At 48.6% G+C, this 27,880-nt stretch overlaps 3 protein-coding genes across 12 annotated transcripts in view; 2 read left to right on the top strand and 1 right to left on the bottom strand.

Moving 5' to 3' along the window:
- LOC112676464 (N-lysine methyltransferase KMT5A) overlaps window positions 1–5,961 on the top strand; it is a 73,280-nt gene extending 67,319 nt beyond the window's left edge. For all 5 annotated transcript variants that reach the window (XM_049101538.1, XM_049101541.1, XM_049101540.1 and 2 more), the window contains one exon: window positions 1,662–5,961. In XM_049101538.1, the coding sequence (XP_048957495.1) occupies window positions 1,662–2,405 (744 nt within the window). In that variant the 3' untranslated portion in view covers window positions 2,406–5,961. The remainder of the gene's footprint in view (window positions 1–1,661) is intronic.
- Window positions 1–27,880, top strand: part of TMED2 (transmembrane p24 trafficking protein 2) — a 168,451-nt gene that overhangs the window by 84,147 nt on the left and 56,424 nt on the right. The gene's annotated exons all lie outside the window — the stretch shown is intronic.
- The window catches only part of RILPL1 (Rab interacting lysosomal protein like 1), a 44,653-nt gene continuing 21,457 nt past the window's right edge, over window positions 4,685–27,880 (bottom strand). Inside the window, exons 3-8 of one of the 4 annotated variants that reach the window (XM_025473689.3) lie at window positions 27,375–27,493; window positions 26,482–26,703; window positions 17,514–17,686; window positions 15,081–15,173; window positions 9,588–9,675; window positions 4,685–6,267 (exon numbers count right to left, since the gene is read on the bottom strand). In XM_025473689.3, coding sequence (XP_025329474.1) covers window positions 6,262–6,267; window positions 9,588–9,675; window positions 15,081–15,173; window positions 17,514–17,686; window positions 26,482–26,703; window positions 27,375–27,493 — 701 coding nt within the window. In that variant the 3' untranslated portion in view covers window positions 4,685–6,261. Of the gene's footprint in view, window positions 6,268–9,289; window positions 9,314–9,587; window positions 9,676–15,080; window positions 15,174–17,513; window positions 17,687–26,481; window positions 26,704–27,374; window positions 27,494–27,880 lie in introns of those variants that run through there. The other 3 variants (XM_025473686.3, XM_035706404.2, XM_025473688.3) reach the window with 3 other exon arrangements.

The raw sequence follows: 27,880 nt of genomic DNA, 5'->3' as shown, positions 1-27,880 counted from the left end.
AGAGGCTAAGTGATGCTCAAAAGGTCTTGAGTGCAGTGCTGTTGACTTTGGATTTTATTGTTTTGGTGTTTTTATTGGGAATATAATTTCACAGTTTATCCCATAAATAATCACTCCTCCTACATAACCCATCAACTGAAGAAAAACGAAAGCAAAAAGATCCTTGAGGAAAATATGAGTAAGAGGGTAATTACAGATATTTTAATATCATGGAAAGATGTAATGAATGAGAGTACTATATAAATTGTTCAGAGCCCTGGTTTGTTAATTAATTAAAGTAAGCTCTATACCCAACGTGGGGCTTGAACTCATGAGCCCTAGATCAGGAGTCGTATGCTTTGACTGAGCTAGCCAATCATCTGGAGTCCTGGTTTTAAGGTAACATATTTTGATATTGGCTGTAAGTTTTGCAGAGATGGTCACGTGAGCATTACCAGTGTCTGAAATGTTGGCAGACACTATTCTAGCAGAGTCACCAGAATGTGAATCAATTACCATGTTAACTGCCTCTCCTCTCAGTTTAAACTTTCCCACCCTCTTTAAAAAAAATTATCCTGTATCAGAACAAACGACAGTTGGAGGAGTATGCTTGTGGGATAAAATTGCCATTGCAATCAGTTCCCATGCCATAAGGCACAAACAGATTATCAGCCAGGGGATTGAGAAAAAAATCTCATATTCCTTTTGAATCAAAGAGCCTGCTGCTGCTGGGTCACAGTAGTTTTAGCTTTGCTACCTATGCAAAATACTACATCAAAAACGCCATTTTCGGGATCCCTGGGTGGCGCAGCGGTTTAGCGCCTTCCTTTGGCCCAGGGCGCGATCCTGGAGACTCGGGATCGAATCCCACATCGGGCTCCCGGTGCTTGGAGCCTGCTTCTCCCTCTGCCTGTGTCTCTGCCTCTCTCTCTCTCTTTCTGTGACTATCATAAATAAATAAATAAATAAATAATAAATAAATAAATAAATAAATAAATAAAATTTTAAAAAAACACCATTTTCCCTTGTAGTTTTGTTTTGCTAAAAAAAATCCTTATCTTTCTTATCTTTTAATAATGCATACCAAAACATTTACAGATGAGCATGTAATAATATCCAGAATTTCCTGCAAAGTAATCTAGGAGTGAGGATGTGAGTGGGCACCGATGAAACAAGACTAGCTACATGTTGGTCAGTCAGGTGATGAGTCTGTGGAAGGTTATGCCATTCTCTACATGGTACATGTTTGAGGTTCTTGGTAGTAAAGAGTTTTTAAAAACACCAATTTTCATAGCAGTTCCGAGGCTTGTCTTCCTATGACCATTTTAAAGTCTGAAAGGTGAGCCTGGATTCTGATCCATGTTGCCACATTTTAATGTGGTTGGTAAGTGTCCTGATGGGACTAAATTGGATGATACACAGATGGATCAAACCCAGCAAATTGCCTTGTGCTTCTTCCCGGGATGGAGGGTTGAGCAGTGCGTGACAACATCTTGGAGCCCCACTGTCTGGCTTTGATATTGTCCCACCCACTTTGTAGCTGGAAGGCCTCATGCTCTAGGTCCTTTCTTCCCTATTGAAGAAAGAGTGAATAATAGCATCTATTTCTCAGGGTTATTTTAAGGATTAAATGAGTAGCTCACAGTAGGTGCTACATAAAGGTTTGCTGTGATCCTTCCTAGAACATGAACGATTGGATGCCCATCGCCAAGGAGTATGACCCCCTTAAAGCTGGCAGCATTGATGGCACTGATGAAGATCCACACGATCGTGCTGTCTGGAGGGCAATGTTGGCCCGATACACTCCCAACAAGGGCGTCACAGGAGACCCCCTCCTCACCCTGTTTGTGGCAAGACTAAACTTGCAGACCAAGGAGGAGAAGTTAAAGGAAGTATTTTCTCGCTACGGGGACATCAGGAGGCTTCGGCTGGTGAGGGACTTGGTCACGGGTCTTTCAAAGGGCTATGCCTTCATTGAATACAAAGAGGAGCGTTCTCTGATCAAAGCGTACCGAGATGCAGACGGCCTGGTGATTGACCAGCATGAGATATTTGTGGACTATGAACTGGAAAGGACCCTCAAAGGGTGGATCCCTCGGAGACTTGGAGGAGGTCTGGGAGGGAAAAAGGAATCTGGGCAGCTGAGGTTTGGGGGGCGTGACCGGCCTTTTCGAAAACCCATTAATTTGCCAATTATTAAAAACGATCAATACAGAGAGGGAAAACGGGAAAAGCGGGAGCGATCTCGGTCTCGAGAAAGACACTGGGACTCTCGGACGAGGGACCGAGACCATGATCGTAACCGGGAAAAGAGATGGCAGGAGAGAGAGCCAAGCAGGGTGTGGCTAGAAAGTGACTGGGAGAGAGAGAGGGACTTCAGAGATGACCGAGCCAAGGGGAGGGAGAAGAGGGACCGAAGTAAATAGAGGCTCACCAGCATCGCCAGAACCCAGACCCAGCATAAACAGAAGCACAGAGATCTGTGTTGCTTTTATATAGTATGTATGTCCAGTGCTTGAGTAAAGCTTGCTAATGGTGGTGGGGTCTGGAGTAAGTTTTCTTTCCGATCTGGAACCCAGGTTCCAGCTGAACATGATATTATGAACTTTATCTCTCATTATTTAATAAACTTGAGAAACAGTTTTGTCTTTGCCAGCATCTACACAGAAGGGCAGGTAGCAGTAGAGAATTTGTTTTTGCAATTTTGATTTTCTCCTGCCTGTTGGAATTGACCATTTGGGGGGCTTGGCAAAATGAAGTGATGACCGAAAATCATTTGCAATACTCTCAGACTCTTGGGAACCTGAATATGGCCAGAGTAAGCTGTATCTTTTCCATCTTTATAGTGTAAAGGCTTGGCAAACTGAAATAAAAATGATATAGGGCAGTGAATTCAGGGATAATGTTCAGAACTTCATAGCAAAGCCAGTGTGTGCAGTAGCCTGGGTCAGCAACCAGCTATTCTCAAACAAATGTAACTCCATTCTTGAGCCAAATGCTGATTGCCTTTTTTTCCTCCCTGTTTTTGGCAGGGAGGCTGGCATTTAAAGTGAAAAACCAGGGATGCCTGGGTGGCTCAGTGGTTGAGCGTCTGCCTTCGGCTTAGGGCGTGATCCCGGGTCCAGGGATTGAGTCTTGCATCAGGCTCCATGCAGGGAGCTCCCTCTGCCTGTGTCTCTGCCTCTTTCTCTGTCTCTCTCATGAATAAATAAATAAAATCTTAAAAAAAAAAAAAAAGAAAATGAAAAACCAAAGTTGCAGGGCTCTAAGGCTCTGGTCTGTGAAGCTCTAAAGAAGTGATCATGAAACGGCGAGAAATCAATGAAAGAGGCTTCTATGTGGTTCTGATGGATTGATTTGTCTTCTCCCTCTTAGACATCCGGCCTCCCACTTGTTGGAGGGCTGGATATATTGACGTTAACTTTTAAGGGCTTTGAAAAGTACCATGTTGTTCCCAGGATTTTCACCAAAGTGACACTTAGCATTTTTGTTTTATTAATGGCTGTATCTTTGTAAGCTCAGCTTCTTTAAAATTCAAGATGTTTCATGCAAAGTAAATGATTTAGTATCAAGACTCAACACATTCACGACCAGGTTTTTGCATTTGGGGTATGAATCTCATTATGTAGGGAATCTGTTCTATTTTAAAACTATTAGGGCAGTTTTAGAAAAATAGGTTCTTTCCTTTGTAAAAAAAATTTTTTTTTAAGATTTTATTTATTCATGAGAGACACAGACTGAGGGAGAGGCAGAGACACAGGCAGAGGGAGAAGCAGGCTCCATGCAGGGAGCCCAATGCGGGACTTGATCCTAGGACGCCAGGATCACGCCCTGGGCCATAGGCAGGCACTAAACCACTCAGCCACCCAGGGATTCCCCCCTTTGTAAATTCCTAGCGCAGAATTTTACCATCTCCTATGTCTCAGAAAACAGCCATGCAGGTGTACACTCTTCTGACTTCATTCAGGTTTTGCAAAGTGCTCCGTTACGACACCAAAAGTGTGTTATGGGCTAGAGTTGGCAGGTACTTCAGCTAAACAAGCTCTCCACATTAGGGAAGCTTGTGTTGTGAGACAACAGCAGAAAAAAGAAATCCAGTCATGGTGTTTACATTATCCACGCTAGTGGTTAACCCTGGGTACCAGAACATAGATGGATTAAACAAATATGCAAACACAGATCCCATCCTTGACTTTGAAGCTTCACATTGTATGGACCCTGGTAACTAAGCAAAACAAAAAAGTTGGTGTAAAGCCCCCACAGCAGGGACCTTAGCAGTAGCTACATGACAAAGGCATAAACCCTATCACCTGGCAATTCTAGTTTATTCTGCAGACTGACATGTGTGAAAGTGTACAGTGCTGTTTTAGACAGTAAAAGACTGGAAAGGAAGTTGACAGTGTAACTGTCAACATGAACAAATTATGCATCTACATGGTACACCAGGGGTCCTCAATCTTGCACTATTACATCTGGTGCTGGGAGACTGTGATGGGGGCACTGTTCTGAGCGCTGTGGGATGTTGAGCAGCATCCCTGGAGCCGACCCACTGGATGACAGCAGTTGTGACAACCAAAACACCAAAAATATTTCCAGACATTGCCAAATGTCCCTGGGGGACATTGAGACCCACTGTCTTATGTACTGATGTGGAGTCATCATCTCCAGGGTATTCTAAGAAAAGAAAGGTACAGAATAGCACATATATAGTATGCTGCCATTTATGAAAAAAAAGGAAAAAATATATTTTGTTACATAACTGCATGTATATTTATAAGCTCTTTGAAGACATTCAAGAAACTGGCAACATTGGTTAATCCTGAGAAGGCAACTAAAAGTGGCCAGGGGGAGTGGGATTCCTCAATACACTTGCTTTTATACTCTGAGAATCAACTGATAATTCTTGTGGGCAGTCAGGTTTGAGAACCACAGTGCATAAGCAACATTATCCTGTCTGATCATTCTTTTCTGCAATCTGGAAACAGAGTCCCCATATACTGTAAACCAACCTGATGGTTTCTTAGCAAACCATAGCAGAATGTGTAGTGGACTCATCAGATGTTACTTGAGTGTTCTGCTAGCAAATGCTACCTCTCTCAATCTGTCAGCACCCAGCCTGTGCCCTGAGGTGTCCTCTGCGGGCAGAGAGAAAGACAGTGCTATTGGGCAAAATCTCAGCTCACCAGATACAGGTTTCTGCCCCTCTCTGTGTCACCACATCCCTATGAGTCAGCCAGACATGCGGTCCCCAAGCAATCTCTTCACCCACTGCCTTCACGCTGGTGAGCCTATCCCGCCCCCCCCCCCCCGCCCTTTTCAAATCTGCTCTTGTACATTGGTCTTCTTTATAGGAGACTGTTTGATGTATTTAAAGATAAAGAAAGAAGCTGAGGGGGAAAAAATACAAACAAGAAATGAAAAGGGTTGCAATGTCTCATCCTTAGCAACTTTGTTTGGTTAGTACTGCATAACTCACAGCCGATTCCAAGGCACTCGTTACATGCTCTAGGCAATATCAGTAACAAGGTGCAAAAGAGAACCACTGGCTCTTGCAAAGTCATCTCCAGTTTCTGGGTTAGGAGGACCATATTTTCTGTTGCCTCACATCTAAGTGGGGCCAGCTTGTCTGGTGACTTTGGAGGCTTATCCTGCTTATCTAATGGATGCATCCTATGTACTGAGCTACCACCACAACAATTTCATGAGAGATATAAGGAAAATCTACTGCTTCCTGCCTCCCACTTCAGTACGACAAATGTGTTAATAAAACCCCTACACGGAATTTCATACAAAGTAAGTCAAACAGTAATTATAGTGGCATGTGATGTATTTGGCTTAAAGAAGCTTGTGTTACTGAAGTTAATGCAAAAGTCTGGCCTCTGCTCATGGTGTTATTAAATATATATCCTAAGGGATCAGTCATCTATTATAAACGGTCATAGCCCTGGGTATAAATAAACATTTCTTTAGAGTTTGGCATCAGTTTTTCAGTGTGCTTCCTCAAAGCAGTTTGTTTGAGGGATCAGTTCTAGGGGTGCATCTGAACCGAGAGGTGTGCAAGGTAGCAACACCTGAAGCTGCCAGGTCCCACTGCTGGCGCTGGCGGTGGATAATTCAGGTCCCAGGGTGGAGGCGGGCTGTGGTCACAGGTGCTGCAGGGCTTCCTGTCCTTGCTCCGTGTAACTGTCATCACGGTGGGAGTTGGCCCACTGGCCAAACGACTCCTGGATGTGCACGTTCCTCTGCGTGTTGGCCAGACGCTTCTTATCTCGGGAGAAGAAGCTAAACCTTTTGGAAGGGAGAGAAGGAAATGAAAGCCAGCCCTCTGTGCACTTTAAAGATTTTTTTTGCAATGCCAGGACAGACAGCAGCAAATGTAGAAGGAAGCAAATCAATTCAAGGTGTGAAAGAAAAAGTGGGGGTGCAAGTCAAAGTTATTTGAGAAAGCAGCAGGGGATTCTGCATGTCATTGTCACCAAACCTGGGAGGTGATACAGTGTGAAAAGGGCATGTACATATGTGATGTGTGATGCATCTCATCTCTTGGTTAAGCACTGGTGACAGTCTCTTCCCATTATCAGTGGAAATAAAAACCAACTAGAGGGGCACCTGGGTGGCTCAGTGGTTGAGTATCTGCCCTTGGCTCAGGGCGTGATCCCAGGGTCCTGGGATCGAGTCCTACATCAGGCTCCCCTTGGGGAGCCTGCTTCTCTTTCTACCTGTGTCTCTCATGAATTAAAAACAAAACAAAACAAAAAACAACCCGACTAGAAATACACATCTGGAGTTTTTCTACCCTAATGATGCAGAGAAGGTAATAACTGAAAGCCACACAGAGTTTAAGATGATTCTGACATAAAGAGATGGATGTTTTTAATTTACGTTATGTAATGTGAATCAGGAAAGTACATATGCAGCACATCAAAGCCCAGATTTCATGGATATTACTGCTAGAGATGAGCTGAAAGTATTTTAGAAAAATGAGACAATTAAAAAATAAGTAATAGCACACATGGTTCTGTCATTAGATAAACACTAAATATTATATGCAAATGAAATTGGGGAAAACACCAATTTACAGTGTCAAAAATTGATTTGAGGGCAGAAGCCCTTAGAAGTCAGCACCAGAACTTGCTACATAGCAGCAACTAATGTAGACCAAGAGGTCTTTTTATTTTTATTTTTATTTTTTTTAAAGATTTTATTTATTTATTCATGATAGTCACACAGAGAGAGACAGAGAGGCAGAGACACAGGCAGAGGGAGAAGAAGGCTCCATGCAGGGAGCCCGACGTGGGATTCGATCCCGGGTCTCCAGGATCGCGCCCCGGGCCAAAGGCAGGCGCCAAACCGCTGTGCCACCCAGGGATCCCCAAGAGGTCTTTTTATTATTTTATTTTATTTTATTTTTTTAATATTATTCATGATAGTCACACAGAGAGAGAGAGAGAGAGGCAGAGACACAGGCAGAGGGAGAAGCAGGCTCCATGCACCGGGAGCCCGACGTGGGATTCGATCCCGGGTCTCCAGGATCGCGCCCTGGGCCAGAGGCAGGCGCCAAACCGCTGCGCCACCCAGGGATCCCCCCAAGAGGTCTTTTTAAAACATCTGTGATTACTGGGGCATCTGGGTGGCTCAGGTCATGATCTCAGGATCATGAGATGGAGCCCTGTGTCAGGATCTGCTCAGCATAGAGCCTGCTTAAGATTCTGTTTCTCCCTCTCCCTCTGTCCGACCTCCCTTTATCCCTCCCGCCCCACTCACTCTCTCTCAAAAAAAACAAACCCCAAACCAAAAATAGCTGTGACTACTGATCATTGATCAAAGTGAACCATCTGATGCCTGAAGGATGAAGGTAGAAATCACAGGCAAAAAGCTTATAAACTGGCCCATTTAAAAAAAGAAAAAAACTTTAAAAAAATTTTATTTTAAATAGGCTCCACACCCAATGTAGGGCTTGAACTCACAAACCTGAGGTTAAGAGTCACACGCTCCGGGTGTCTGGGCGGCTCAGTCAATTAAGTGTCTGACTTGATTTCAGCTCGGGTCATGATCTCAGGGTCTTCAGATTGAGGCCTGTGTTTGGCCCTGTGCTGGGTATGGAGCCTGCTTAAAATTCTCTCTCTCCTTCTCCCTCTGCCCCCCACCCAACCCCTGTGCCCTTTCTTAAAAAAGGGGGGGGGGCACACGCTCTGTGGACTAAACCATCTAGGCACTCCTAAACTGGCCCATTAATTTTTTTTGGAGGGGGGCTGGGGGAGAGGGAGATAGAGCATCTTAATCAGGTGCCACGCCCAGTGCAAGAGCTCGACACCGTGCTTAGTTCCACAACCCTGAGATCATGACCTGGGCTGAAATCAAGAGTCGAACCTTTAACAGACTGAGCCATCCAGGTGCCCCAAAACTGGCCCATTTAAAACAAGGTCTGCTTTAGCTCCAGCTCCAAAGGCCAGGACCCTGGCCAGTAAACTCGAAGTGGCCCACTTTTAATTTCCTCCAAAAATCTTTCCTAACCTGCTCACTGTCCTTTGATACTCCTACTTTCTAATGAGATTCATTCTATTCTCACTGAGTTGTTACTCTTGAATTTTGGTTTCTGAACTTGGAGAGAGAGAATAGCTATGTTATGTTTCCCAGGGGCAGGAATAGAAATGCACTGCTGAGAAACTGAAGCTTTAGAGCAACTATTTTTACTTCCCTCTGGCTGTTCACCTATTAGTCTTTTTTTTTCCCCCTACAGTGCTGTGGCCTATGGAGTTAGTTCCATTTTAATCACATCTGGGTGAAAATGATTTTACTATTCTGTGGCTACTGGATCCTACGATCACCTCCTACCAGGAATAAAGTGGTTTTTCATTGTAAAGTTGGGGCAAGCCACGTGTATCTGGAGAAATTCTCCCTCCCAGTGAAAGTTTCTTTTCTCTACAACAGATATGTATACTGATCAATGAAGGCACAATGTTCATACCGGGTTATTTGTGAGCCCTTTCCATGGTGAAATCAGGGCAATTAGCTGGCCAAAAATACAGCTGCCACACATCACTGTAACATTTCACCTCTACCTGACTCAAGCGGGAAAGCCACATGCCACTTCCTGTTCAAGGGGACATAGAGAGAAAGAAAGCATTGGTCCCCTCTTCTGCTCTTCCTTTTTTTAAAAGACCAAATGGCTTTCCAATACTGGCTTGGCGAAACAAAGCGGTTTAGAAAGCTAGGGTATGAAAGTCAAAAACACAGCGTTAGTGTCACTCTGAGGGTGAGGGTCCATGGTGGAGGGAGGGGGCGGGCACAGTGGGCGTTGATTACTGACCCGTCACTTAAAGGACCTTCTTTACTGGATCATGGACAAGGTGGTTTTTAGGATGGAAACAGAAAAAGACAAAAAGAATTATCGGTGACAGAGCCGAGAATTGCACGGCATCACTCGTGCAGACCGAGACTCACGAGTGCACGTTTGAAATCACACTCGACACCCACTTCACATGGCAACACGCAGGTGATGGCCATGCAGCTAAAGTGGCCAAGGAAGGCGGGCCAGCCTCAGCAGATTCGCAGCACACATTCCAAAGGCATAGCTCAAAACGAAACTAGAAAAACACAGTGCCTACAAGGGCAACAAGTCGTCGGATGGGCTGCAGTGTGGGGTCATCTATGATCAGTCCAGCTGCTACCATGGGCATTATGGCTGTAAAGATCCTGGTTAGAAAAGTACAGATAGACACAGAGAAGATAAAAACAGGGAGGCATGAAAAATAAACACATTCCACACATACCAGCTGAAGGGTTTGCTTCTGGTAGATGTCATGGGTGGAACTGAATCTCCCTCCTCAAAATCCTGGTGAAGCCCTAACCCCCGCACCTGAGAAAGCGATTGTATCTGGAGATAGGATCCTCGTAGAAGTAATCCATTAAGATAAAGTTATACTAGAGAAGAGTAGATCTTTGTAAAAGGGGAAATCAGGACACAGGCACACACACAGGAGGACCGCTATGTGAAGATGAGGGCAGGGGTACAGGCGATGCTTCTACATGCCGAAAAGGCCAAAGATTGCCAGCAAACCACTGAAACTGGGAGAGGCACCAAATGTTCTCTCACAGCCCTCGTAAGGAAGGGACCCTGCCAACACCTGGCTCTGGGACACCCCGCCTCCAAAGCGTGGGACAAAGGCTCCGAGCTGTGGTCCTTGACGGCAGCAGCCCCAGCACACTCACACAGCCCGAAGGGAAGACACGGTGGCCCGGGGTTTGGGAAGGAAGGAGTCAAACCTGCCGTGGGTTAGTGGTGACACCCTCGGGTGTCTTCTAACACATCTCCCCCAACTGCCATGCACTGCAGGCTCCGTGCCCCAAAGGCAGCCAGGGGGCACCCAGGAGAGAAGAGGCAGCCAGGGTGGGCTGGGCAGGAGAGCTGTGGCAGGGAGCCTGCATGAGCCACCCTCCTGGCATAAATCAGAGCTGATAGTCCCTTGTTTTGACAAGCAAAATGAAGACAAGACTCCAGTCAAGCCACCAGAGCTTATTTTGAACAATTTTGATTTTTCTTTTTTAGATGCTGGCTGGGAAAAGAGGAATGACTGTTTCAGATGAAGTTTGGGATTACCTGTGTTTGGATTTACCTCCAATACACTTCACGGAGTAGCTGGAGAGTTGGCATGTTGGCAGAACCACATAGGTGTCTAATCATGGTGATGACAAAAGGGGATACCTTTTGTCAAACAAATGGGCCCAATCCCCCAAGACCAGGCTGTCAGGCACGGCTGGCTTTCCAGGGGACTCCGAGCCACATGGTTCTGCTCCGACCTCTGCTGGGACCCCTCTCGGCCTAACAGGGACCCCCCCCCAAAGACACAAGGTGACATGTTTGCCCACCTGGAAATGCTGGACTTCATTTGAGGTCCCATCAGGGGTCAGATCGGTACCCAAGGGCCCTGGGACACCTGGAGAGTTCTGGCCGAGTAACTGAACTCCCGGCCTTATTCCAAGTGCCTCCCTGCAGGGACCACTTCCTTTAGAGGGGCAGCCTCTTCCTCGAAAAAAGACTGGCTTATATCAGTCAAAAGTTTATGTTCTGGATATGGTGTAGCTGGTTTTACCTACTCCCTCCTCGCTGTTGGTTTCCAGAAGACTCAATCCAAAGAAGTGGTGACGGTGGCATTTCAGGCGGCCCAACAGGCAGCTGTGAAGAAGCTATTTCTGGGCTCAAGTGAGGAGGGTGGTGGGTAGGACAGGGATAGAATGCACTCCTGCCTCTGTTTGATGCTTCGGGGGCCACCTACTCTGAAGGCCGACCTTGCCAGTGTGTGTGACCAGCTGTTCTGCTCCATAGCTTCCTTGGCTGTCCCTGTGTCCCTGCTGCCTGCTTCCTGCCTCCCGGGTCAGCCCCCGCACCCCGTTCAGCAGAGAGCTGCTGTGAGTCTGCAGGCCTTTGATTGAGGGACGGATACCGCACAAAGGGGGCGCTGGTGCCTGGTGGCCATGGAGGACAGCGCTGGAGTCACTCAGCGCTGCCTCGTGACCTTCCCAGGCGGTGCCAACCTGGACTCTCCAGCCGGCAGCTGCTCAGTCACAAGCTATTCTTGGACCGTCTTCTGGGCACAGTTTGGACCGGCAGCAGGAGTTTCTGGTTCCCTTCAGCAGCTCAGAAATGCAGACGCTGATGTCCCTGGCTCGTGGTGCACTTGAGAGATAAGGGAACTGGGCAGTCAGCCCGCAGCTGGTGACTTGGCATGGGCTGAGGGGAAGGGGGCTGGGAGGCAGAAGGAATAGGTTCGAATCCCAGCTTTGACCCTTCCCAATCGTATGATCTAAGGGGAAGTCAACGGGCTTCTCCAGGCCCATTGACTCATCTGAGAAATGGGGCTAATCATTCCCACTCTGAGTCTCTGACAGGGTGGAAGATGCCTTAGGTGGTGTGAGCTGATGAAGCTGCTTCAAACCTCCGTGGTAGTTACTGTTCACGAGTTGGTGGATGGAGGAAACTGGTCTAGGGCGTGAGGCTCAGCTGGAAAGCAGCCACAACCTTGTACCATAGAGGCTGTGCAACCACTATTCCACAAAAGCAAGGGTGAAGGGACAGGTGGACCCATCAGGTGCCAGAGGTGTGAGGGATGGAAAGGGAGATAGGCATGAAATTGTCTTAAGACTTGCCAGTCCCTGCTCCAGGCCCCAGGGAAGATGAGTCCCTACCCTTGGCTCTGGGATCATGGGCCGCACTGATGCGGCTCCCCGTCAGCAGCCGAGATGGACAATGGCAACCAGTGTCCTGCCTGGGCTGGTAAAAAGCCTTTTGTGCCAGTCTGATCCTCTAATCATCCCCTAGAAGGCTGGGGTGGCCACAGGACTGGCCACCTGCACCCTCTGGATGGGGGATTCTGAACTCCCTCCCTCTCTGTTTCTGTCTCTCTGGCTCCCCAATTCCAGCTGCTTCTCCTACCAGGCTCAGAGCCCCAGGTCTTGCTGAACAGTCAGAAGCCACACTAACGGGGAAAAAAAGCCCAGGATCCTTTGTGGAACAATCTGGAAAAGAGGACTCAACACCACAGCCTATTCAGGTGTGAGTAGAAGAACCAGTGGGAAGAAGATTGTTGGCTAATTCTGATAACTTTCCTCTGGATTTTACCCAGTTTGGGATTTGTAAAAGCCAGCTCTTAATTGCCTGTCTTTGAGGAAAGTGGACCAGAGCAGAAAACTGACCACAAAATCAGGGCAGCCCAGCTTTTGGAAGGCAGGCTCAGAAATGCACACGTCTCAGAATTACAGCGCTGGAGGTGTGGTACATGCAACACACAGGAAGATGCTAAAAACTGACTTTGAAAGACCTCGCAATGAACTGTTAAGGAAGCCCAGGGCTGCTCTCTTGGTCCCGCCCCTCCTCAGCCCAGGGGCAGACTCTGCTCCCCCCAGCTTTTAACCCAAAGCTATACTTTGGGTTAAAACACAGAATCGATTATGCTTGACCTTACCTGTGCGTGGGGCTGGCAGGTGGCTCAGAGTTTAAGCAAAGTCAATCCCATTTCTTAGCACTGGGGAAATCCCATTTCTTAGCATTTCTCCCACCCAAAGGTGAGAGTTTCCCTGGGGACCGAGTACATCATAGATCGAGACTAAAGGGCTCCCTCTCCATAAGGCTACAGCGGATGCCCATTCCTTCTGTCTGCCAAGCCCTCTGATCTGCCTGGGGCCTGTACTTCCCCTAATTTCCATCCATCTGAACGAGACCAAGTTAGAGCTATCCCAGCCCCAGGCATAGGGAGACCTGGATCTGTCCAATGGATGCACTGCCCTGTGGTTGGAATGGAGGTCATGTGACCCAGTCTGAGCCAGTAAGACTCAATTTCATGACTCTGTGGAAAATTCTCTTCCCACTGGAGTTGTAGACAAAAGTAGAAGCCTGAGCTGATGTCTGCCATGTTGGCATCCTGAGGGACAGTGTGTGCAAGAATACAGCCCACATAAAGGGAAACCAAGCCAGAGGTAGAGGGAATGAGGCAGAGACCTGATGACAAGGCCTGGATCCAGCTGAACCTGAAGCCAGCATGTCCTGGGAATTTTGGATTCCTTAGCCAACAGTTTTTAAGTTAGAGCTGAATTTCAATTGCCAATGTTAGATTACTAATACATGGCCAAATGGTGTTGGGATTCAGAGGAAGGCTTTCTGGTTCCAAGCTTCACTCCCAGTAAGTACGGATCCCTAACCAGAACCAGAGATTCCATGCAGAGATCGAGGGGCAAGCAAATAAACAATGTGAGGCTGGCAAGAGAGGCTGGGGAAGGAGCTACGGGTTCACGCACACACTCTATAGGGCAGCCACCTCTTCCCAAGAGTAGAGACTCCAGCAGCCACAAAGCTGCACACATTCTGCATTCCCCTTCCGGTCCACCACTACTGAGCATTAAGTCACTTCACAGGGTAAGAGCTAGCCAAGAATTTCCTAATGTAACTGGTTTTTAAAGGTTGACGCACACAAGTAATACCCCAATTACTCTCCACACACTCTCCTAGTGGCTTTCCAACCCAAGCCTCTGCCAAAGTTTGGGAGAAAAAGAGGAGGCCTCTTCTGTAATAAGCCATGGGTACAGCTGGAAGGTCAAGAGCCAGGAAGACCCTCTTGGGAGAGATAACAAGGCTACAAGATGACAGTGTGAGGATGCACACCCTTCAAATAGCTGGAAATGTGGGCTCTGGAGCCAGGCTGCCTAGGTTTGAACCCTGGCTCTGCCTCTTAAGAGCTGAATGTCCTTAGGCAGCTGCCTCAGTTTCCTTAACTGTAAAATGGGAATGACAGTGCCTCTATGACACAGGGGTATGGTGGGGACTCAATGAGATCACCTATCTGCAGGAATGGTACCTGGCACATAGTAGGCTCTTAGCACATATTAGCTAACTAGACCACAGGTTTTCACCTTTTATCTGAAGGGCTGCAAAGGTCAACAAACCTGAAACTGTATGCGAAACTGTATGTGTAGTTTTTCTCCTCCCCCTAGGGAGGGTCTACAAACTCTCAGAACCTCAAAGGGATCTTCTGACATAAAGAAAGACTCAAGTAGCTTAAGGTCTTGTTGAAGGCAAGGCTAAGTTCTTTCTTTCTTATGTGTTGCCCACACCAAGCAGGGCCTGGCTCTGCATGTATTATTATGTAGCAAAAAATACTTACTGGGGAATGGGGGCGTGGAAGAATCATCACAGAAACACACAGATGAGGTGGACCAGGGGCCACTGCAGATCTTTGCAAGCTGGGGTTGTAAATCCTTTGGAAGCATCAATCTCCCCCACCAGCCTTACTTGCTGCTCAGAGACATGCTCCACCTGACACACTCAAGCCCTGAACTTTAGCCACAGACCCCAAGCCCCCTTTCCACCCTCTCAGCCTTACCCAAACCTCTCTGCCTGGGGACCCCCAGGAGGAACTCAGCATTCAGGTGTGAAGATGAACTCAAAGTTGAGGGCCAGGCCCAACATGCTCCAGGGGTTAAGCCTATCTCAGCAGAGGTGGTTAGTGACAAGCCTGGCCCTGGAGCAGGTGCCTGGAAGTAAGAGGCTATGTGAACCACCAGGTCAGCCATGAGTGAGCAGCCCCACACTCTGCAAGCACATCACTTACAGTCGCTTGATCCCAGACTCCGGCTGGGGAGACATTCTCGGGTGGACGACTGGTGGAGGTTGGGGTATTCGATTTTCCTCTTCTATTTCTTCACTGGAAGGAGTTGAGAGGCGTGAAATAAGAGAGGCAAAAATTCTGTGAGAGCTGGAATATTCCAGAAGGGTGTTGTCTGATGGTCTGGTAGGGCTTATACTGGGAATAAGGGGACCAAGGAAGATGGCAAAAGTGGCCTGTGCCCCAACAGTCTCTTCGCCCAGGGAACTGGCCTCTTAGCAATGGCTATGGCCAGCTAAGAGAAGGGGTCAGCCCTGAAGGCAGTGGACATAGGTACCTATGGTCTCTTTGGTCTAGTGGGTCAAATGTGAAGAATTTCAGGAAAGGAACCCACATCTCAAAAAGGCAATTTTCAGTTTCCTTTGAAGACTCTAGCCACATAGAAGTACTTCCTGTTTCCTGACCTTGCCAAATGTTGTCTCCATCTCTTTGTGGTCTCTTCCATCTGGAATACGGCTCTCCCATACCTGGACAGTACCCGATCCTTTAGGGAAAGCCCAATTCAAATGCCACCCCCTCCATGAAGTCTTCCTGATTTCTACCTCCACCCCCATCCTAAGAAGTGGTCTCTCCCTTTGAACAGCCAGTTCACACAGTATCAGTGAAACTTTCTTGTGTGCCAGGAGTAGAGTGGGTTTTCATTTTTTTTTTTTAAGATTTTATTTATTTATTCATAGACACAGAGAGAGAGGCAGAGACAAAGGCAGAGGAATAGAAGCAGGCTCCATGCAGGGAGCCCGATGCGGGACTCGATCCTAGGTCTCCAGGATCACACCCAGGGCTGCAGGCGGCGCCAAACTGCTGCGCCACCAGGGCTGCCCTAGAGTGGGTTTTCAATAAAAATATGTGGCACTGTATTTTCTGTGCACCTCTTATTTTCCCTACTGGATCAGGGACCACACCTGGTGCATCTGTCCTTCCTTCTGGCTTCCTGTTTAAGAGGTATTTGTTGTGCACCTACTCCATGCTAAGCTCTACTCTAAGACTTCAGAACTTAGCCATGAGCAAGACAAATAAGGTTTCTAATCTCATGTTGTCATAGCCTGATATGGAAACGGACAATAAAACAAGCACATTAATGAACAGGCTTGAAATAAGATGGTGAAGGGCCATAAAAAAAGTAAAATCAAGTGAAGTGACAGTGACCAGAACAGGGCATTCCTTTGGATGGATGGTAATGGGGCAGGGAAGCCTCACTGAGGTGACCTCTGATCTGAATCCTGAATGACCAGGAGTGAACCATGGGAAGAGCCAAGGGAAATGTTTTCCCAGCTACAAGACCAGCATGTGCAAAGGTCCTGCGGTAGAAACAAGTGTGGGGTGTCTTGAGAAACCAACAATAGGGGTAGTGTGTATGAAGCTGAATGAGTATGTGGTGAGTACACCTGAGGAACTGGATTTTATTTATTAATCTTTATTTAAAAGTTCTTTTTTTTTAATTTTTTAAATTTATTTATGATAGTCACACACAGAGAGAGAGAGAGGCAGAGACATAGGCAGAGGGAGAAGCAGGCTCCATGCACCGAGAGCCTGACGTGGGATTCGATCCCAGGTCTCTAGGATCGCGCCCTGGGCCAAAGGCAGGCGCCAAACCGCTGCGCCACCCAGAGATCCCTAATCTTTATTTAAAGATTTTATTTATTCATGAGAGATATATATTGAGAGAGAGGCAGAGACATAAGCAGAGAGAGAAGCAGGCTCCATGCATGGAGCCTGATGCAGGATTTGATCCCAGGACCCCAGGATCATGCCCTGAACCGAACGCAGGTGCTCAACTGCTGAGCCACCCAGGCATCCCATAATTGGATTTTGAACTTTATTTTAACTTATATAAATGTAAATAGCCATACAGCTAGTGGCTACCATATCAGACAGTACAACTCTAATAAATGCAAGGAGCTCACTGGCCGTGGGCTGAATGAACACACACGAACGCTGTACAGCTCTACCGTCTCTTATCTGCAATTCTAAAATCCAAAAAGCTCTAAAAATGAAAATTCATTTTTGGTCATTCATTTGGTGGCAAAACCTGAAATGAACTTTCCTGAGCCTGATTGTAATGGTTATCCTATTTAGTATGAGTATTCACATCTCTCACTGTAAAAATATTAACATGTTTGATTTGGGGGAGTTGCCCCGGACCGTAGTGGTGTATATCACGTATACACAGTCTGTGGACTATTCCTTCCTAACAGCCGGGAAGTTCTGAATTATAAAATGCACCTGAACCTAAGAGTTTCAGAAAGGGACTGAGAACGTGTGTCCAAGTACTTCAGGCCAGACAGGAGCCCCAGAATGGAGACAGATGCAATCCTTGTCTTCCCAAGACTTCGTACAACCCCAGAAAGGAGCCAGCCTGGGAGCTCCCGGGACACTCACCTCTTATAGTACGCCAGCTCCTCCTGCAACAAAAACACTTTGGACTTGAGTTCATTCCTCTCATGGAGTACGTCCCGCAGCTCCTGCAGCGTGAACCGGGGGCGGTTGGGGTCCTTGAGATCCATGGCCACCTTCTCTGCCTCGGAGATGCTTTCCTCCCCGCCTGGCTCCGTCTGGAGGAGGCAGAGATGCTGCTAATGAATTCCTGGCGGCCACCACCGGCACCCACTCCACATTCTGCCACAGCCCAAATTCCCCACCCTCCCGGGGCCTTTGCAGCTTGCCGAGGGCGCTATTTTAAGAACTCGAAGGCGGCCTGTGCTCACGTTCTGTGCAGTCAGCGTCCCTCTGGAGATGAAAGCTACGGGCCACCTGTTCATTGTTCGCCTTCTCAATAGCCAGACCTGCAGTCCTGGTGCCTCCCCACCTGCCTCAGGGTCTTATTACAAATAACGGGACAAGGAGTCCAAGGAGAAGAAACAGCACGACTCACATGCTGCCACCCTCATAAATCTGCTTTCTTTTGCCTACATTCTCTTCTGATATTCTTACTAAGACCACTGCTAATAAGACCACTGCTTGGGCAGCCCGGGTGGCTCAGCAGGTTAGCGCCGCCTTCAGCCCAGGGCATGATCCTGGGGTCCCGGGTTCGAGTCCCACACTAGGTTCTCTGCATGGAGCCTGCTTCTCCCTCTGCCTTGTGTCTCTGCCTCTCTGTGTCTCTCATGGATAAATAAGTAAAATCTTAAAAAAAAAAAAAAAAACATTGCTACTTTGGCCAAAGTTGTTAAAATCAGAGCTTAAGTACAATTTTTTTCTTCCCTTTTCATCTGACATTAAAGTCACATATGTTTTCCCATTTGTTACTGGCCTTCTGGTCAAGCCCTCTCCTCCCCAGTGGCTAAGGGCATCTGTGCACTGGCAGTCTGTGGGAGCGGAGGTGGGGTGGGGTGGGGTGGAATGGGGTGGGTGGGCATGTAACATCCCAGCAGGTGTGCAGATGCAGAGCATTTCTCTTCCATGCAGGTCACGCAGATGGATCCTAGCATGCTAAGTCACTGCCCCAGCCAGACCCAAACCCTATCCTCTCTCCCTTTCTCACAGCAAGGTGTTTTTCTTTTTTTTAAACAAAAAGAAAAAACAAAACAAAGAAACCAAAACTGTAGTAATATACACTTAAAATCGACCATTTAAAAATATACAATCCAGCAGCTTTTTAGTACATTCACAATGCCGTGCAATCACCACCTCTGTCTAGTTCCACAACATTTTTTTTTTTTAGTTCCACAGCATTTTCATCACCCCAAAAGAAACTCCATAACCATTAATGGTCACTCCCCAATACCCTCTTCCCCTGCCCCTAGCCTCTGGTGACCACCATCTGCTTTCTATCTCCATGGATTTGCCTTTTCTGGACATTTTGAATAAATGGAATCATTTGTGTTCGCTTCTGTTACCTAGCATCACGTTTTCAAGGCTCATCCATGCTCTAGTGAGTCAGTGCTCCATTCCTTTTCATGGCTGAATACTATTCCCATGTGTGGATATGCCACAGTGGGCATCTGAGCTGTTTCCACCTTTTGGCTAGTGTGACTAGTGCTGCCGTGAACATCTGTGTACAAGGATCTGCCTGATTGTCTCATCACCTGCTCTCGTGCTTTTGGGTGGGTGTACACCTCCGGGAGCAGCTGCCAGGTCACATGGTGACTGTGTGTAACTGTCTGAGGAACCACCAAACCGTTTTCCACAGCAGCTTCCCTACTTTACATTCGGCCAGCTGTGTGGGAAGGTCCCACTTCTCCACATCCTCACCAACACTTGCGTTTTTTCCATTTTTTGAAAGCAAGGAAGTTTTTGCAAGCTGCCCCCAAGTCAGCTGGCCAGATGTGCAGGTGGCCTGTCCTTTCCTGGTGTTCCCAACCCCCTTGAGTCCCCAACATCCCATCATCCACTAGAAGGGGTGGACAGAAGTTCAGGACAACAATGGGGGAACTCTAGAACGGGGAAATGGGATTGAAACAGAGACCTTGGGCAGCCTCGGTGGCTCAGCGGTTTAGCGCCACCTTCAGCCCAGGGTGTGATCCTGGAGACCCAGAATCGAGTCCCACGTCCGGCTCCCTGCATGGAGCCTGCTTTTCCCTCAGCCTGTGTCTCTGCCTCTCTCTCTGTGTGTGTCTCTCATGAATAAATAAATAAAATCTTAAAAAAAAAAAAAAAGAAACAGAGACCTTCCTCCACCCCCACACTCCCCAAAACCCCCACAGCACTACCGGGAGGAAGGCATTCTGACCCAAATGGAGATGCCAGGCCAGGATGTTGAAGGACCCAGGACGGCAGAGCTGAGAGCCTGTGTCCTGGGAGAGTCAGGACGGGCTGTTCTGGAAAGGACACTTGAAAGGAGACACCACCCACTAGGGAAGATCAGGTGACAGAAGAGTCACCCAGCAGGCACAGGTGGGGGGAGTGGGCCTGAGCAGGAGCTGGCAGGGAACAGGGGAGGCACCTGGCTGCAGCAGAGAATGGACACCTAACAGATGCCACCCCCAAGTCTGGACAGTGGGTGGGCAGTGGACTCCACTGGGCAGTGAAGTGGGAGTAGGGAGTAGGGAGGAAATCCTGGATGATTTAACTTCCCAAAAAGGTATTCCAGGCATCTGCTGATGCCACACCTTCAGGTGAGCTGTGTCCTCAGGGTATGTCTTCAGCATCTACCTCCTGCAGAGCCACACAGCTGGATGGTGTCCTCTACCCAAGACCCTGCATAGCAAGGGGCTGCTATATAGCAGGCACTCACTAATGCCAGTTCCCTTCTCTTACCCTGCCCAAGTTAACTACAAAGCATCCTTGAATGTCTTTTTTTTTTTTTTTTTTTTTTTTTTTAATGATAGGCACACAGTGAGAGAGAGAGAGGCAGAGACACAGGCAGAGGGAGAAGCAGGCCCCATGCACCGGGAGCCCGACGTGGGACTCGATCCCGGGTCTCCAGGATCGCGCCCTGGACCAAAGGCAGGCACCAAACCACTGCACCACCCAGGGATCCCCTCCTTGAATGTCTATATTAATATTCAGTAAATAAATGGATTTCTTGATAAACATTCAACATTCATTGAACATCAACTCTGTGCCTGCTGGGCACTAAGTAATGAGATGAATCGGGTAGGACTGGAGGGAGGCTTACAGGGTCATATAATAAGAGGTGCAAGGACATCAAAGTCTAACTGGGAAGGATCATGGAAGATGTTACTATGGACGTAGTCTCGGGCAGCCCCGGTGGCGCAGCGGTTTAGCACCACCTGCAGCCCAGGGCGTGATCTGGAGACCCTGGATGGAGTCCCACATCAGGCTCTCTGCATGGAGCCTGCTTCTCCCTCTGCCTGTGTCTCTGCCTCTCTTTCTCTCTCTCTGCATCTCTATGAATAAATAAATAAAATCTTAAAAAAAAAAAAAAAAAAAAACTATGGACATAGTCTCTGTGCATGGGGTCTTGACGAATGCATAGGAGTTCACCAGGAAGTCGGCCTTCCCCGAGCCCCTTGCCCTCTGGCCATTTTGTTTGGCATTTGGCTTCACTGTGTTCTAAAACATTTTGGAATTAGTCCCCAATGGATTTATATTGACAGATTTCACACAAGTTTGGGTCTTGGGCTTCCTTTTGGAAAGAATATTGGAAGACTGGGTCACACTGGGCCACATGGTAACACTGGGCTGGTTCTACATGGCAGCTATTGCCTTTTACGCTTTCTTTCCATGCCTGCTCAGCCCCTACCCCTTTTTCTTTCCGTGCCTGGACCCCATAGGCACTGGCAGCCACTGCCAAGGACCCCTCAGGCTCCTCCCTCCCTCTAGCCCCTCCCTTCCCAGATAACTCTGGCTCTGCCCGGCCATTTACTGGGGCAAGTCTGTGCCTCTCTGTCTCCAAGAGGGGACATCTGGAAGGGATCCACACATCCTGGGGAAGGCATAAAGCTCTTCATGAGAGTTCCCAAACCCTCATTTCCAAAGAGCCCTTTGGGCAAGCAGCCTCATCCTCTCTGGGTCTTCATTTCCCCATCTAGCCCCTGATAATCCAGTAATATAATTAAGGGCCCTTCCCACCTAGACACCAGAGATTCCTCCAAACACATGCTCTTTGGACACAACAGGTTCCCACTCACCCCCACGGGCTGGAAGCACCCAAGACACCAAAGAGTTTCCTCAGACCGGAGTTCTTTTTCTCTGGAGAAGGGATGGGCTCTGATCAGGGTAGCAACCTGATGCATTAGAGCTTGGGGGATTCCCAGACAGAGGCATAAAAAGTCCTGACTGCTGGGACCACTGCTTGGAAATGCAGAAGAAGGAAAGCCTGGGGCTCCAGCTTTTCTGGAGGCCAGCAGGTGCTCTTGGATTGGCCTGTCCTGGGAGAGAGACTGAAACGGCGCTTTTCAGCATGGAAATCAGGCCCATCAGCAGCGGGTCTTCTAGTTTTACTCCATGAGGGACGACAGAGGTGCCTGGGGTTATCAAGGATTGTCTGCTGGTCCCTGGAGGCACTTTGGACACAGTTGAAGGATATGCCCTGAGGTGCTGAGTGCTCCCCAGAGAGGCCCGAGAGGCCTGCTGACAAGCAGTAGGACCAGAGTGGCCTAAGGGAGGTTAACATCCTCCACCTGTGTCCTAAGGCCCGGCCTCCTAGGCCCACTCCCTCTGCCTGGGCATATCAAAGCCACTATGCTCCCGCAGCCTCTCAAACATGCTTGTGAACAGCCCCTGGCCCAGCAAAGGGGAGTGACTGGGTGGCTCAGCAGTTCAGCACCTGCCTTTGGCCCGGGGCGTGATCCTGGAGTCCCGGGATCAAGTCCCACATTGGGCTCCCTGCATGGAGCCTGCTTCTCCCTCTGCCTGTGTCTCTGCCTCTCTCTGTGTCTTTTGTGAATAAATAAATAAAATATTTTTAAAAAAAGAATTAAAAAAGAAAAAACACACTAAGTGAAGGAGCTGCTCAGACCACATGTCCCCACAACTCCATTTCCCAGAAATGTTCACAACAGGCAAATCCATAGACACAGAAAACAGATTTGTGGTGGCCGGGGCTGCGGGAGACAGAGACGGCGATTAGCTACTCACAGGTATGACCTTTCTCTTTGGGGTGATGGAAATGTTCTAGATAGTGGTGATTGTACATACAAGACAGTAAATATACTAAAACCTATCGAATTGTATACTTCAAATAGTTGAGTTATATGTGAATTATATTTTAATAACTGTATTATAAAAACGTATCAAGAGCTTTGTTTACTGGAGATCACAGTGACAGAGCTCAGAAAGGACTGCATGAATCTAGGGGGTAGAACTGGAATCATCAAGGCATGAATGTGAACTGACTCTTCCCCAGCTCTAGATCCCTCCATAGCTCCCATTTTCTCTACCAATCCTGTGCCAGGATTAGCCCACTGACCCCAGCCACGCCTGTTCTTTCTCCAGTCTGGTTCATGCTCTTCCTCCTGCCTGGAGTGGTCTACCCCATATTCTACCCCAGACATCCTACGCATCCCATAAGTCTTATCTCCAGTGACTTGAAGACCTGCACTGCTTTCACATCCTGCCAAGAATTCACTATGCCCTCTTCAGATCCCATGGCCCTCTATCCCAGCCACACTATTTGATCTACTGAACTGAGTCAAGCTCATCCCCCTCACTTATGAGACAGAAAACTGAGCACCAAAGTGATGCATAAGCCCCAGGTCACACAGCAGCAGGTGGAAAGCCACCACCAGCTGTGGCCTCCCTGTCTGAATGGCAAGCATCTTGAACTCCACCCAGCTCTGAGGCAGGGAGTCAAACCCAGCAAAAGCTCCAGTTTGGGAACAGACCTTGCAAAGCAGCTCAGTGGGTTAGTCTTAACTGCTACCTGATGTTACTCCTCCATTTCTGTCCCACCCCCTTGGTGCCAGCCAGCAAGAGAAACTGAAACGCAGAGGCAGGAGGGCCAAGGAGGGGTGACATGTCCCTGTCCTCACTGCTAATAGTTCTGGAGCAGGGCTCAAGGTCTTGTGCCCAAGGTGGTATCTTCAGGGGCCTGGGTTTGGACCTAGCCCTGCCTGCCCAGGAGGAGACAGGCCTGAGCTCTCGTGGGGCACAGGAGGCCAGAAGGGGTACACCAGAGGAGAAGGGGGGTAACTGCGCCCAGTGTCACCTAGCGGCTGTTTTTGGCATCTGCCTCATCCCCTTCATCCCACTGCCATAGACTCGGTCCAGCCCTCGCCTTCCTTGTCTGGACTATTGCAAAGGGCTCCCTACAGCCATGTCTGTGCTCAGCTCCCTCTTGATCAAACTGTCCTCCATCAACTCAGAGCTCATCCTATCACTCCCCTTCTGAACCCTGTGGAGGGATCCACATTCCCCACCACTGTGTGTGGCATTCTGGGCACTGCAGACAACAGCTGCCATAGCTGCCTGCCCTGCATCTGTTTTTGTACTTTTCCTGGCTGAGTCCTTGCAGGTGTCCTCTGGAGAAACTCTGCTGGCCCCACTTCCACTCTGCTGGCATGGATGGGCACACAAGGGGTAGCCATGTGACTCAAGAATGGACACCATGCATGTTCTAGACCTCAGGCGACAATGACTGGTTCTGTGATGGGCCCACGAGAGGGTTCCCTGAGACTTGCTGGGAATTTGGGAAAGAGGCAACTTCTTTTCACTGGGGTTGCAAAGCTGGTAGAGTACCAGGGGCCACTGTATGGCAAGAGCCTGCCTGAGAACAACACCAACACAGAGGAAAGCAAAGCTGAGAGATCTGATGGCATCATTTGGGCACCTGGAATCAGCTATACCTGAAGCCATCCTTAATTCAAAGATTTTAGCTATACAACCCAAAATCCCACTTTTTAAAAAAATCCTTAAACCACTTCAATTTAGGCTTCTGTCACTTTTAGCCAAAAAATAAGCCCTAACCTCTCCCTTTTAAGATTTTAAGACTTCTTTCCCTTACCTCCCTAACTGTATCCCAGGTTCCCGTCCTGCAGAGAGCCTAGAAATGTCTGGCCTGAATTCATAAGATACCTAACAACTGTGCTGGCACTTGAGCCAACCTGATGGTGAGCTCATCTGGCTTACCTCTTCCACCTGCAACCCAAGAAACTAGCACAGTGCCTGCAAACCTGAAACAGTCAATAAACATCTGCTGGAAGAAAGCATAAGCCCTAAGCTTTTCCCTAAGAGTCCACTGTGTTTTTCTGAAGCAGCATATCTACCCTCTACATCTACCTATCAAAATCTCAGCATTGTTCACACACATTCAGCCAAAGGAACAACTCTTCCATGAAACTGCATGCCACCCCCATCAGACTTAACTGTTCTAGCTCTCTGTCGCTGGCACACCCCCTGGGGGGGGCGCTTGTTTACGGGTGAGACACCTCTGGCACCCCATGTTGCAGCCCTGGGCCCAACTGGATTATAGCTGCAGGTGTGGTGCAGCCCCACCCATGTGGACAGGGCCCCACGTCAGGCACACACTGCGTATCTTTCCACTCGTGCCCTGAGGTCTGCTCTGTAAGTTCTGCCCAGGAATGTCAGGGAGATAACACCCCCAGGAGCCACCCTTAGCTAATCAGGGGCAGGTGCATGTGGATAAATGCTCCAAGTCTTTCTGCTCCAGAAAGACGGTTCTGGAACATGTTCTACATGCTTCTCAGAGGTCCCAGCAGGACTGAGTTCCCACTGCAACCTCAGTAACACACACTCAAATTCACTTCTCCTTCTTCCCTGTCTCAGGCCTCTGATCTTTGGGATCATCGCCCACATAAACCTCCTTCCTATTTTCCTTTTCTCAAGCTCTGTTCCAAGGAACCCAGACAAAGACAATCTCTTACCACTAAGACAATCCCTTTCCACCTTAAGTGTGGCTAAGGGCATCCAAGTCTGTCTCCTGCATTGGGTTGTTAACTCTTTGAACCTCAATAGTACTCAGCACAGTGCTCTGAGGTAGAAGACCACACTCTGCTCTGTGGTCTACCTGATCTACAGGACTGGCCCCTGCCTCATCTCTCTGACCTCATTCCAAACTTCTTCCTCTCCTTTACACTGCATAGCAGCCATTCTTGTCTTTTTATCCTACCTTGATTGCACTACAATTTCTCCAACACAGGGCCTTTGCATGTGCCATTCCCACTCCCTATTCGTTTACTCTCATTCTTTTAATCACCTCCTTAGAAAAGCCTTTTTTTTTTAATTTTTATTTATTTTTGATAGTCACACAGAGAGAGAGAGAGAGAGAGAGGCAGAGACACAGGCAGAGGGAGAAGCAGGCTCCATGCACCGGGAGCCCGACGTGGGATTCGATCCCGGGTCTCCAGGATCGCGCCCTGGGCCAAAGGCAGGCGCCAAACCACTGCGCCACCCAGGGATCCCCAGAAAAGCCTTTTTGACTCCTCCAGATGATAATGGTAATGATAACAACAGCTAACGCTTTAAATGAATTAACTCTGGGCAGCCCGGGTGGCTCAGTGGTTTAGTGCCACCTTCAGCCCAGGTCCTGATCCTGGAGACCCAGGATTGAGTCTCACGTCAGGCTCCCTGCATGGACCCTGCTTCTCCCTCTGCCTCTCTCTCTCTCTCTCTTCTTTCTCATCTCTCATGAATAAAATCTTTAAAAAAAGATAAAAAGGATTTAAAAAAATAAATGGGTTAACTCATTTAATTCTCATTATAATCTAGGGTTAAGTACTATTATTATTCCCATCTTAGACACACGGAAACTGAGCCACAGAAAAAGCTAAATAATTTATCCAAGGTCATAGAGGTAGTAACAGGCTAGATCTGAACCAAGGCAGACCAGCTCTAGGGCCCACGCAGTTAACTACACAGCCTACCTCCTCCCAGGTTCCTCCTACACCCCTCAAGTGTAATGGGGGAAACAAAGCAGCCTTGCCCACCTTGAGCCAGCTCATAGCCCTACCTTTCCATTTTGCTTCAGCGCTGTCTTCCCACTTACCTGGGGCTCCTCCTCCCCATTCTGGCTGAGTTCGCCCTGCAGCCTCTCTCTCAGCTTCCCAAGCTCTGCCCGCAGGCTGCCCATCTCCTGTTCCTTGGTTTGCAGATCTGCCTCTAGTTCTACCTTCTGTTCAATCAGGGCCTTCCCCTGGGCCTCCACCACTGTGACACGATGCCGGAGGTCGTGGTTGATCTTCATCAGCCGAGTCTGCTGCTGCTGCAGCTGGAGAAAGAGAAAAGCCATTTATGGGGCTGCTGCATACAGTAGCTCATGTTGTGGACTGCACAAGGGCAAATCTTCTACAGGCATGCCATCATATTAGAGACACCATGATTTGTTTGAAGTTTGTTCACATTCTTATAACTGTTGACGCAAGCGATGGGCAATTTGTATATTTACTATGATGATTATGACAGATGGAAGGTAAGTGTTTTGTCAGTGTATCATGATGATTTCCCAACAGATGGAAGTAACATGCCTTGAGAAAGGAGTGTCTTTTTCTAATTCAGGTGGAGACACCGTATGGGTTCCTGGAGCAGCCTGGATCATGCTGGCCTGCTCATAGAAGGGCACGAAGAGGGTGGGTTGGAGGAAGCTGCAGGGTCAAAACAAAGCCTGGCTGGGTCTTGGCATCTCCCCAAGGTGTGGAAGAAGCAGGGCAGTGCTCTGCCCCCCACCCCCCCACCCCCCGCTGTTACAATGCAGACTCAGCTGAGGGTCCTCCCCACAGCTGTGGCTCCAGTGTGGAAGCTACCAGACTTCGTGCAGGAACCCCCACCCCACAGGACGAGACCAAGGGAGAGAAGGGGAACTGCTCGTGGGGAGGATCTGATCTCCCTGTTGGTATCTCCTGGTTGGGAGGGTGGATGTGGGGTCGGGGGTTCATCACTTACAGCCTCGACATCCTCATTCTTCAGACCGAGCTCCCGGTCCTTGGCGCGGATCTCGTCGCGCTGCTTGTCCACCACCTCCTTGAGCTTCTTCATTACTTGCCGCTCGCGCTCGGACATGCCTGGGGTGGGGCGATCAAGATCAGCAGGGGAGCCCTTCGCCTGCTCCCCCTCACCTACCCGCAGCTTCCCGCGGAGATGCTGCTGGCCCCGGCCTTCTCTACACCCTGTCCCCCAGAGCCAGCACCTGCTTCCTGTTTCCCGGGTCCCTCTGAGCTCATCCCCACCTCAGGGCGCCAGGTGGGCAATTCCCTTCCTTCCAACCTCCCCTGAGGCTGACTCCCCTTATGTTTCAGGCCTCGGCTCAACCATCACCTCCCTGCAGAGACCCTTCCCTGCTCCCCTAAACTAGCCCCCCACCCTATCTACTACCTTCACAGCACTCTTTGCAGTGATCATCTCATAGATCTTATCATCTAACAAAAGATGATTCAGAGCCAAGGCTCTGA

This window comes from Canis lupus, chromosome 26, assembly GCF_003254725.2.
Source record: "Canis lupus dingo isolate Sandy chromosome 26, ASM325472v2, whole genome shotgun sequence".
Lineage (NCBI taxonomy): Eukaryota > Metazoa > Chordata > Mammalia > Carnivora > Canidae > Canis > Canis lupus.
Note: the sequence above shows the minus strand (reverse complement) of the source record. Positions and strands in the feature narration are given on the sequence as shown.